Genomic DNA, 12770 nt, shown 5'->3' with positions numbered 1-12770 from the left:
TTATGCAGGAAGGGGCAATATCAGGTGCCTCATCATCTCAGAATCTTATACTATTTTTAAGACTCATTTAATTTATCTTACGTGCATGAGTATGTTGCCTGCATGTATATATGTGTACCCTGTGTGTGCCCAGTGCCCATGGAAGTCATAGAAGGGATCTGATTCCCTGGAAATGGAGTTACAGATGGTTATAAGCCTCCATGGGGATGCTGGGAACTTAATCTGGATCCTCTGTGAGAGCCACAAATGGTCTGAAGAATAAAATCCTGCTCTCTGACTCCTACAATATTTGAATATGTCTGATAGCAGAGACGGCATAGATGATGCCCAACAGTGACGACATCTTGAGGTATTAATACATTCTAGTCAGAAGTCTGAAATCTGCCCAAATTCTTTCCTCTTTGCTGTCCAGCAGTCAGTCATTGAGTCCTGCACAGTTCTCAGATGTCAGGTGAGCCCCCCCCCCCCGTGCTTTTCCACAGTGGTGCCCTTAATTCATATTTTCCTGGTTCCTTGCCAGCACTTTACCGTTGCATCCTAACTGTGACCCTGCTTTCCTCGGCTCTCCGTCCTCCGCCCTCCCCCCTCCCCCAGCCTGCCACCCACACAGTGAGTCATTCTCTGCTTTGTCAGCTTCTCCTCCAACACAGAGCTGCTCACTCCAGGCGGGCTCCTCCAGTCCAAGTCGGTTAAAGTCTACCATTTTACTGCTGATGTCTCTTATCCCTCAGGACTCCACTTTAACCTTCATCCCCCACCTTTCCTGAAGTGATGTCACCTTCTCATGGGATCTCACGAACCTCTGGCAGGTCCACGAATACAATGTGCCATCTTGCCTGGCTTCCCAAGTTGGCCATTCTATCCCAGCTACTTTCTTCTTACTGTCTTTCTAGTAAACTCCCTTTCTACCTTTTGACCTCCAGCTCTCTGCTCCTCTCTGAATGCCTGCCTGGTCACTCTGCCAATATCTGTGGATTCAAGCCCCCCCTTACTTCTCATTATCTCAGAATCTTATAATATTTTTAAGACTCATTTGATTTATCTTACATGCATGAGTATGTTGCCTGCATGTATATATGTGTACCCTGTGTGTGCCCAGTGCCCATGGAGGTCATAGAAGGGATCTGATTCCCTGGAAATGGAGTTACAGATGGTTATAAGCCACAATCATCTTCTTGTCAGGTCTGTAAGAGAGGCGATTATTCCACGTGATGATTATGTGAGCATTAGTAGCTAGTGTAGCTCCATCTCCTCGATGAATGGGTGAATGGACCACCAAACAAATGAGTGTTTAACCTCAAGGGCTGGAGATGTAGTTCAGTTAGTAAAATGCTTGCCGACCATGTATAAAGCCCTGCATTGGATCCTTAGTGCCGCCTAAACTGGACATGGTGGAACATACCTGTAACCCCAGCACTCAGGAGGTAGAAGTAGGAAGGTCATAAATCAAGGTCATTCTTGACTACGTAGTAAGTTGGAGGTAGCCTGGGCTACGTGAGATCCTGTCTTTAAAAAGAATGAAATGTTGACAAAAACTTTTCCTACCATTCCACTAAGAAAGTGCCAATAGGTAAGTGGTTGGAAGGCCCTGGCGGTTGGAACTGCTTTGAGCGGGCATATTTGCTTCTCAGGCTGGTCTCATTTCTGTAGAGAGCCGGAGTTAAGGAAGTACCACTCCTGGCACTTTTCTCCTCTTGACATGATCCCTCCCCACCCAGCTCTGTAATGTAAAAGTTGTCCCGAAGATGCTGTGTCTGAGACCATTCTTCTGTGAGAACAAAGCCGGCCTCAAAGGTTGCGTAGAGTCTGATTCCACTGCAATCACCTTCTCAAAGTGCAAAATTACCATGGTAGAGAACAGATCAGTTCTGTCCTTCTCTTAGGCTAGAATGTTTCCATGGGGGTGTCCTTTTTCAATGGTGGGACAATTTTGTAGCCACAAATCTGTACCTGTGATTAAAATTTCATAGAATTTCATTATACACCTCCCCCGCCAACCGGGGTGTGGGCTGGTAAAATCAGAATAAGGTTTAAATTTTAGTGACTAGCATTGTGCCAAAGTCACCTTCCTGGTTTTCATCCTGGTGTTAGGACTGAATAAAATCTTTATCATGGAGAAATGGGGGAGGGGAGGGCACAGGAACTTGACGCTATTTTTGCAGCTTGTGAATCTAAAATTACTTCGATCTGAATTTTTTTCCCTTTTAAAGAAGCATTTCATAGGGTTCAGTGGTAGAGAGTTTGCCTACCACAGATAAAGCCTGGCTTTTTCTTTCACACTGTAAAAAAAGAAAACGCCCTGCACAGGGCTGAGGGTGTTGCTCAGTAGGTAGCGTGCTTGTCTGGCATGTGCGAGGCCCCAGGTTGATCTCCAGCATGGAATAAACCAGCTGTGGAGTTGCATGCATGCCTGTAATCCCAGCCTTCGTGACATGAGACAGGAATAGATCAGACATTCAAAGTCATCATCAGCTACGTGGTGAGTTCAAGACCATCCTGGGCTACTGAGACCCTGTCTCAGAATCAGAAAACAAAATCCTTAGCCCTAGAACTGGAAGTAACAAATAAATAAATGACCTTTGTCTTGGGTGACTTCAAATAATGGAGCCTACAAAGAACTTTCCTGCCTGACGTTTATGGCAGGATACAGTGTAGGTAACTGACTGTGGCCTCTGGCATTGCCATGTGGATTGATGTCGTTTTCTTGTTATGTGTCCCGAACAACTTACACAACTTCTTTTAAAATTTAATTTGAGCACAGTACCCATGGTGACCAAAAGAGGGTGTTGGGTCCCCTGTACTGAAGAGATTGTTTGCGGTTGGTTGACAGTGCTTGTTGCTTTCATAGAGGACTGAAGTTCGGTTTCCAGCACTGGTATCAGGTGGCTCACAACCACCAAGAGATTCAGTGCCTTCTTCTAGACTCCATGGGCACCACACACAGGTGACATACACTCACACAGACACGTAAACGCAAATAAAAGAAAAACTTAAAAAGAAACCCCATTAATTGTGTGTTTAAATGCATAACTAGCAGATAACTAGTTTTTGTTTTCATTAGCTAGATATAGTTACGAATATTTATTGTAGTAGCCATGACAGTCAGAATTTATACAAATGAGTTCCTTGTTCTTGTAATGCTTGCCGTGAAGGTTCGCTTTCACTCCCATTGCCTTTTTAATGCCTATTTTGAAATCGGGAACCAATTTGGAACTATTCAGAAGCTGGTTTAAAGTCTTCTCCAGAGGACAGATGTGGCAGGCCTGGCACAAGCCAGGTCACGCAGTCCTCCTGGAGAGCTCCAGGCTTCCCAGGCCTCTATGGTTTTGTTTGCTTGTTTGTTTTCATTTTTTAGAGATAAGGTTTCTCTGTGTGTAGTCCTGGTTGTCCTGGAACTCGCTCTGTAGACCAAGCTGGCCTCAAACTCATGGAGATCCACCTATTTCTGCCTCCTAACTGCAGAGATTAAGCATGTGCCACACCTCCCACCCTCCCCATACCGCCCCCCCCCACACTTCATCCCCATCCCTGGCCTGTGCCTCTCTGATAAAAGCCTCTCACCTGTTTATTTGCTAGGGATCCCACAGGCTGACCCATAATAGCAGGTTCATTCTCTTACCCTAGGCAATTCCCCTCTCAGGGGAATTTCTCAGTTACCTGAAACCCTTCCCTCTGTTGAAAATGGAGGCTACATCCCCCATCCTCCCATACCATCCAATCCTCTTGGTGTCCCTAGTACCTGTCACCTTCTGACAGCATTCAACTTGTCTGTCAGGTCATATGCTTCATTTTGCTCTGGGAGCATGTGAATTCTAAGGGACAGGAATCTTTGTTTTTATTCTTAAAAACATCCCAAGCTCCTGGGGGGAAATGTGTGGTACGTTGTGGGTACTCAGTATTTGTGAGTGCAACCAGGACAGACTGAGTTCTAAAGTCACGAGCCATTTCACCCATGCAGTGTGTTCTGAGTGTTGCCTTCTCTGGTAGAAAGACAGACACTAGGAAAGAAAAAAAAAAAAAGATGAAAAAGCAGGATTGTTTATTTCATTAAATTTCAGGATTGCTTAATCAGGAACGCAGAAACTTGGCCTGACTGTGCTCCTGGAAGTTGCTTCCTCAGCAACTGTGATTGTCCTTCCCTCAAGGGAACACATTGTTCCTCAAAGTTCCTTAAAATATCTCAGGTCTGGGTCAGAGACTGCCGTTTCTCAAACGGGGTGATGGGAGGGGGAACAAGAGGGGCGTAGAATGCCACGCTGGGGCTTGGGGTGGAGTGTCACCAGAACCCAGGACAAGCCATCTCAGGCACTGTGTCTCAGGCACTGCAGACCTACCCTGAGCTGTCAGGATCTGCCGGAGGGAGGGTAGAGAGCTGAGTTTCACTGATGCTTTTCTCCCCAGAAAGCCCCAAGGGTTTGGGCTATAAAACACTCAGATTTATTCCAACCTGGTGACTATTGTTTCTCCGCAGAGGGAGCCAGGCAAGGGAGCAGGAGCTGGTTTTTCTTGCTCATCACTCTGCCTAGCTAGTCCGGCTGTGGTGACGAGACTCTTTGGGAAGTTAGTGCCGCTAAACCAAAAAAGCTTAAGGGAAAAGTACACGGGGCAAGGGTGTGGCTCTGTGGTGGAGCTCTTGCCTAGAAGGAGGTTCTGGTTCTGACCCTGGCACGCGGAGAATGGACACCTTGTGGGGTGAAGGGGGGATGCCCCTGGAGCTGTACGTGCCTGTGTAGTTTCAGAGAGAGTTGCTTTTGTTTGGATGGGTTTCCATTTCTGTCTGCTGGCATCAGTTCTGCTTGTGGGCATCAACCTCCTGCCTATACGGAGCAGTGCTGGAGCTGTCTCTGGGAGTTCCAGTTTGGTGTTGCTGCCTTGTGCTGTTGAGGCATGTGCTGTAAACTGTTTTTCTGACCCTGTGTACACTTTGAAAAAAAAATACAAAGAGGAAAAATGACTTCCTGCTTGATCTAAAATCAAGTCCCGCATTAGCCACGTTAAGCACTCGTCCACTTCTGAAGATGGGAACCGTGTGGCAGTTGCCCCTCTTCAGGGAGCTACAATGACATCCTGGATTTCAGTGAAATCAACCTGTTTTGCCATTGGGCCGACTCTTCCTCTCTTGCTCAGCTTGGAACTGATTTTTGTAGTTCATACTCCATGTATGTTTCCTGAAAGTTTTGTTATGAGTAATTGGAATCAAAGGATAGGTGCTAGCCTGCAGCCATCTGCTGAACCCCAGACGAATGAATGAATGAATGAAAATAGAACCCCTGTGTTTTCTGATGGAGCCAAAACTTAATTTTTCTAAATAAGAGCCAAGTGTTTGCAAGCTCTTGGGAGCTGGTAGGATGGGTGTGTCTCCTCTGGGAGATCAGAAGGTCAAGAGAAATGTTGTAGCCTGACAGAGGCCTGGCTGTGACAAGGAGACTGGTGGAATACACCTCACATGGTGACTGAGAGGGGCCCTGTCTTGCTCCCCATTCTGTGTATTTACCCTTTCCTAACCGCAAAGCAGGACTGGTACTGTGCAGATGGCTTTTGTTTGTTCGTCTGTTGTTGTTGTTTGCCACCTGCTGTTTGCCTCTCACTTCTCCCTCCCTTTGCCAGGAGGAGTTGGTGCTCCCTCCCCCACCCTCCCCCAGAATCCCAGCAGGATTATCAGCTCTCAAAGAATTTGGTGTCAGGGTTCCTTTAAGTCTTAAAACAACTTTTGGACTAGTTATGCTTTTCTGGTGACTGAATTAGAAAGATGGAAAAGATATAAGACAAAGATATGCAAGCCCATGTTCCACTGCCGAGTAGACCACATGATATCACCACATGACATCAGCCTCTGGAAAATTCCTTCATACACTCGTGAGATAATGAACATGAAAAGGGAAACAACACTGTTATTATAAGAGTAAGCGAACTTTTGAGAGCAAGTGTCCCTGGGATCTCTAGAAATCTGTGGGGTTGACTCTGAGAACAGCTGCTGTGGTTCTTTGTCTCGGGGTTAAGGACTTTCTAGACAGCATGCACAAAGCCTTCCAGTTTGATCTGGCAAAGTAGATACGTTTCTGGGGGGACAGTGTAGCTTGTCAGTCATACATGAAGTCTTGGGTGTCATCCTCCTCACTGACAAAAGAAAAAAAAACGTAATTTTTCATACTAATTAGTTATATCCTGATAATTACTGTAAGTATAATCAACCCCAAAGAAAGAAAATCATAAGGTTATTATTCATAGATTTCCAAGCACACACATGGATGCTATTAGAGTAGACTTCCTGAGAGAAGTAGAAAATCATGGGGGAAAATTTCAACTCTTGGAAGAAGAGGGATTTCAGTGGATGAGATTGCTATCAAAATACCGCAGGTAGGTTTGGGGATTAAGTATGCTCGAGTTCCTAGATTCTAGCCTGTTTCCAAGGCCTCTACAATCACATTTTATTCAGCTACTTAAATAATGAAAATTTTTCCATTGTAGACCTCAGAATTTCTGAGAGACAATAGAAGATCTACAGACACTGCATGATCCCTCACGGATGTTCATTCACAAGCATCCTTTACAGACTCAAGTGAGGGGTGTGAGATAAAATGTCTGGTTCCAGAGAACAGATTATTTGCGTCAGTCACCATACAAAACGGGAGCGGTTTCACCTGAGAGGAAGTGGTCAAACACACAAGGACATGGCTCCTGACCGATGCCACAGTCCTCGGTGCTTTAGATGGTCAAGAACGTTTAACTAAACAGTCCGCTTTAGGAGTTCCCTCCAGAGTGAGGGAAATACTCCTTGTCTCACAAAAGTAAAATACATTCACGGTGTACTGTTTTTCAGAGATAGGAAAAGTCACCGTCTGTAAGAGTCAGAGGGCAGAGATGCAGGGTTGATTTTTCCCTGGAGGGGCCATGCCTAGTCAGGAAAACTCAGGCACCAGGGAGAGTCTTCCTCTGAGTGGAAAGTAACAGGAATTTACCCGCACTGTGTGTGTGTGTGTGCATGCATGCGTGTGAGCAGTGTGTGTGTGTGTGTGTGTGTGTGTGTGTGTGTGTCAGGGTGGAGAATCAAAGTTGCATTTTTTTCCTCTTACAATATCTTCAAACATAATTCTCTGCCCATACTGACCACTTGGCCGTAGCCCTGACACAGTACTGGCCACGTGAACATCGATATTGGACAACTTTTCTAGCCTTAATGACTGCTGTTATCTTGTAGACAGTTTTGTTTTTCTGCCTCTCATTTTTCAAGTTCAGTTTATTAGTGACTAGCTGGGAATTTTCAAAACTCTGAATGGAAAATTCCTTATGCAGTAGGCCGAAGAAAACTATATAAATTTGTTGTTTTTAATTATGTATATGCCTATATGTGGGTATGCGGGCCTGTGAGTGCAGATGAGCCAAATGCCAGAAGAGGCTCAAGGATGCTCTAGAGCTGACGTCGGTGAGCTACCTGACATGGGTGCTGGGACCCAAACTCTGGTCCTCTGAAGAGTAATACATGCCTTAACCACTGAGCTATCTCTCCAGCACCCAAATTAAGCTTTTTAGGTAAAAGCAAGTTATGACATATTTTTTTTAAAAAAAACTGTATCTATCTTCAATTTATGGTAATGCTGCTTTTGTGTCCTAGAGATATAGAAGTTTCCAGACCAACTGCATAGTGCATATAGGTTTGTTTAAAAGAAATTTTACATGGGGCTGGTGAGATGGCTCAGTGGTTAAGAGCACTGACTGCTCCTCCAGAGGACCGGGGGTTCAATTCCCAGCACCCACATGGCAGCTCTCAGCCATCTGTAGCTCCAATTCAAGAGAATCTGACATCATTATACCAATATACATGAAATAAAGTTAAATAAAGTTTAAAAATATTTACATTTTAAAATAGTTTTAGATTGTGCAGTAAAACTGTGGAGCTGGTCAGTGGGTGAAGCACCAGCCACATGAGTCTGAAAACCCAAGTTCCCCACCCCAGAACCTCCTGGGTCCTATAGCACGCATATGTGATCCTAGCCCTCCTCGGGTGAGATGAGACTCAAAGTCAGGGAATTGCCAGCCAGGAGGGGGCTGCACAGTAGCTGAAGCAAGAGAAACCCCGGTTCAGCATGGTAGAAGAAGCGAATCAATTCCTTTTTGTTCTCTAACTTCCGTACTTGCACTGGTACAGATATACACATCTTTGAAGAAAACTGTTAAGATAGAACACAGAATCTCAATAGACCCCTTCTGCATGTTCTCCTACTTTTAACGCCCTACAGTAGTGTGATAAATTGGTTACCATTGATGTCTCAATTCTGATACATCTTTATTAGCTAACATTCAGATTTTCTTAGATTTTTAGCACCTGTCCCAGACGTCAGGACGTCACACTCCGCTCTCCTCAGTCCTCGGTGCCTGTCTGATTAGGCACCTTATGGTCAAACTTCCCTTGTTCTCCTCGTCTTGGTGGTTTTGAAGATTGCTGGGCAGGTGTTTTAGAGACTGTCCCACAACTTGGGCCTGTCTGATATTTCTCATATGAACAGAACAAGCTTTTGCGTTTCGAGAGAACTGTCACAGAACGGAGCTGCTATTTCTATCATCTCAGGGTACATTCTGTCAACATGAGCAATCACTTCCGGGCGTGAACTCTGGCCAGCCTGGCAGAGATGGGCGTGGTCCGTTTCTGTGTCCTAAGGCTGCCCTCCTTCTCCCCTTTCCCAAGCCATGCTCCACCGGCCTCCTTAAGGAAGGAGACTCTATATAGACTACTAGAGCGTTTATTTAATCTGCCATTTTTATCAATATAGAGGACTTGAAAGCTAATAAAGTTAATAACACCTAATAAAGTTTCAGGTCCTTTGTATTGCATAATTTGGGTTGTAATTCACCGTCACATGACTTTCTTGCTCTGCCGGTTCCAGCCTTAGGCATTGGAAACTCTTTCCTTTGGTTCCTGCTCCTCTTTGATGAGCCCAGTCGTTGCCTGCACGTCCTTGTGTGGTGTTTGCTGTGTTTGCGACTAAACTCTGGCTGGAGGTGGGGGTGCACACCTTTAATCCCAGCACTCAGGAGACAGAGACAGACGGAGGTCTGTGAGTTTAAGCCAGCCTATAGAGTTCAGCCTGGTCTACAGAATGAGTTCCAGGACAGCTAGAACGACATAGAGAGACCATGTCTCGACCGCTCCCCTACTTAAAGAAAAAAAAAGAAGAGAGAAAAGTCTAAATTCACTATCTTGACATTTAAAAATTGAACGAATGAAAGCAGCTGCCCCGGGTCCAGGGCTGCCCTGCTCTGGGTACCAGTAGCTTCTTCTCAGATTTGCTTTCCTGTAGCTAGCACTGTATCTTTTACATCTTTTATATATCTTATACATATTTTTAGATTAATTTTGCATTTTAGGCTAGAAGCTATGAACCAAGAACTCAAAGGTGGCCAAGTCGCAGCTTCCTAGCACAGCACAACCTCTTTCTCTGCTTCGAATCTCACAAGTGTCCTTCCACCCCAGGTCTGACCGAGACAGCCGTCTTCAGCTGTGAGGCCCACAATGACAAAGGACTCACGGTGACCAAGGGTGTGCAGATCAACATCAAAGGTGAGCAGGAAGACCAGGGCTCTCCACCATCTCCTGGGGGTCTGGCGTGCCCACTGACTTTCTTTGTGACAGTAGACAAGTCCCTTCTCCTCTTTAGTGTCAGTGCTATTTGGGAAAGAAGATATAGGGGTGATTATAAAGCCTACCCATTTTGAGGCTTGATGATTTAATATAAGTAGAACACGCATAGCAGTACCTGGCGGATAAATCATTGCTAAGCCTTAGCCAGTGTGGTCCTGCTTAGCACAGGGAGAAAATAAGCTGGAAGCTTTACCTGTTTTCACTTTTCCCTTCTCCACCTTGTACTTGTCCTCATTAGCCTTTGAAGAGCCCAGAGATGGGCTGGCCAGGGACTCTTATGAAGAGTGGGTCAACTGAGCCTGATCTGAGTCTAACAAAAGAGACTTAGAACGAGAGGAATGCCCATCTGTCTCCTCCTCTCCCTTCCCTTGTGCACTTGCGTTTCACTAGGTGGGAGCTCACGGGGCAGTTGATTGACAGAAACAGAGTCAGAGGCAGATGTGAGCAGAGACACTGCAGCTCATCACCTGTCCTCTACGCCTGTGTGATAGCAAGTATTAAACCCAAAACCTGGAAGGAAAGGAAAACCTAGAAGCAAATTCCACTTTACCTTTATATCGTCACCCTTACTCAATGGAAACGCAAACACGTTTTATGTTTTACCCTCTGATCTTTAGATAGTGGAGAATCAAGATTGGGTTTGTGGTTCTTTTCTCTTCTTGGGAAATCAGAGAAGCACAAGAAAAAAAAAAGTGGACCGTGTTGAATAAGTTAAAGGCTGGACATGCAGAGAAGGGAACTTAAAACTAAAGCTAGAGTCATGATTTCGGTTTCAGTAAATCAACTGGATAAAGGATTGGAAATGGCATTTTGTAAGAGTTCATTGCAAAAACAAAAAACGAAAAAAAAAAAACAAACCAAAACGCAAACTAAAAGTGACTCCCGGAGGAAGTGTATAACTTCCTTCCTTTCTACAAATTCCGCTCTTACAGTTTTCAAAGGCATGTTGGGAATCTCAGAAATCCACGAGTGGGTGCAGACTTGTAAAGACCTTTTACCGAGGTTTAAACTTCTTAGAGTTTACACATGTATAAAATGGAAACATTGGCGTTTATGCGTCACGCATAATCTCACTGAAAATTTCTTTAGACGTTTAATCCTGTTTCCAAAGCTTGTGGAATTTTTATGTGTTTATTTTAAGACAAGGTGACCTTGAACTTCTGGTCCTTCTCCCTTGTCTCCCCAGCACTGAGGCCAAACTTGTGTTTCTTTTATTTATTTGAAAACTTATTGTCTGTGTAACCAAGACCACCTTGGTCTAGAGCAGTGGTTCTCATCCTTGCTAACTCTGTGACCCTTTAATACAGTTCTTCATGTTGTGGTGACCCCAGCCATAAAATTATTTTTTTTGCTACCATTATGAATCATAATGTAAATATCTGTTTTCTGATGGTCTTAGATGACCCTTGTGAAAAGGTGGTTGACCCCCAAAGGAGTTGAGACCCACGGGTCTAGAGCCACTGGTTTGATACTTGTGGCGCCCTGTGACTTATCATTGTGATTGTGTGTGTGTGCGTGTGTTTGCTTTACCATAGCAATCCCCTCCCCACCAACTGAAGTCCACATCCTCAGCAGCACAGCACACAGCATCCTGGTCTCCTGGGTCCCAGGTTTCGATGGATACTCCCCATTTCAGAACTGCAGCATTCAGGTAAGTCTCCAGAATGGAGAGTGCTGTGTGATGCGCTCTGGCTTTTCCTCCTCCTCCCCAGGGTGGGCGTGGCTGGTTATTTCTCCACTTCTGCTCAGAGCCCTTTCCACTCCCCTACTCAGTGTCCACTGTCGCAGCTGTCTCTGATGCTCTGGCCACAGTGCTGTGTTATGACCTAGGACCCAACCAGGAGAGAAACACGTCTCCAAGGACAAAGGTTATGAGGCCGGGAATAATTCTTTATAAATTACCAAGATTCGTATAAATTCCAAAAATTCTCCCTGAATGAGGGCTGGTCTGTGACCAAGGGTCCAGGAGCCTACACACCTCCTTCCCAATATGGCTCTTCCTAGGCAGGTGTTACGAAGGATGGTTGCACCAGCCCAAGGTGGGTCATGTGCACTGATAAATGAAGCCCCTTAGCCACTGTCTCTTGGGAAACCTGGGCATTGCTGGTCTTGTAGAATCTTCAGCTCTTTTTTAACAGTACCTAAAGTTACTATGAAACAGGGCTGGGAAAAATATGGGTGAGTCGCCCTAAATGATACCTTGTCATGTGATAGGCTGTGCTCTTGAGTGTTCCTTGTGTGAAAACAGAAATGGGCAATAGTATTATTACTTACTGAGTCCCCACTGTGGTCAAGGCATTCTGTGGATATGTATCTCTTGCTTAAAACCCACTAGCGCTGTAGGCTCTTCTGTGGGTGACCGGACCATAATTCAGGCCTGTGAAGATCAGATGCCAACACCAGAGCTAGAGAACCACTAACTCCACAGTCAGGTCAGACACTGTGTATAGGAGCGAGTTGCCAGTCACCTGGGGACTGTCTGCTGACAGTGTGATTCTGCCTTGTCCTTTATCATGCATAGGGACAGAATCGTTCTTGGTGTCCTGGATATCTGGTTTTCTCATTAAAACCATGTTAACCTGGCCAGCGAGATGCCACACAAACCTGATAGCCTGAGTTTGATTCCTGGAATCTACAGTAGAAGGAAAGAATTGAGTCTTGGAAATTGTTTTTTGACCTCCAGTTGTATACGGTGGCACAAAGTGTTCCCCCATGATGATGATGATAATAATAATAATACATAAAATTAATGTTAAAAAAGACAAGCACATTACCCTAACATAGATTAGTCATTCCAACTCAGTTTGGGGAAGTGACTTCTAGAGAATTTTGTGTTTATAACCAGATGTTTTTCATACCAACTGGAATTAATTTCTCTGCTCTTGGTGCCTCCTCCTCTTATCTGACAGCTGTTCCTTCTCTGAAAAATAAAAACAGGCAGTATCTCTAAAATAGTATCTGTCTTTGCCCTACCGCTCCCCGCCTGGCTTAATCCCTGCCTGACTTTGTGAATCTGCCAAGCCCTGTAAGTGCTAGCCCTTCTTGTGTCTACAATCTCTCACCAGGAAATCCTCCCGATTGACTGATTAATGAACTTTTTAAAGACAGAGTCGGCCTCGTGTAGTCTATACTG

General features: G+C 45.0%; 1 protein-coding gene across 1 annotated transcript in view; it reads left to right on the top strand.

Moving 5' to 3' along the window:
- Mertk (MER proto-oncogene, tyrosine kinase) overlaps positions 1-12770 on the top strand; it is a 103903-nt gene that overhangs the window by 38969 nt on the left and 52164 nt on the right. The window contains exons 5-6 of the mRNA XM_026788459.1: positions 9470-9556; positions 11173-11288. Coding sequence (XP_026644260.1) covers positions 9470-9556; positions 11173-11288 — 203 coding nt within the window. The remainder of the gene's footprint in view (positions 1-9469; positions 9557-11172; positions 11289-12770) is intronic.

Source organism: Microtus ochrogaster, unplaced genomic scaffold (genome assembly GCF_000317375.1).
Source record: "Microtus ochrogaster isolate Prairie Vole_2 unplaced genomic scaffold, MicOch1.0 UNK3, whole genome shotgun sequence".
NCBI classification, from domain to species: domain Eukaryota; kingdom Metazoa; phylum Chordata; class Mammalia; order Rodentia; family Cricetidae; genus Microtus; species Microtus ochrogaster.
This window is presented reverse-complemented; position numbering and strand designations above follow the sequence as displayed.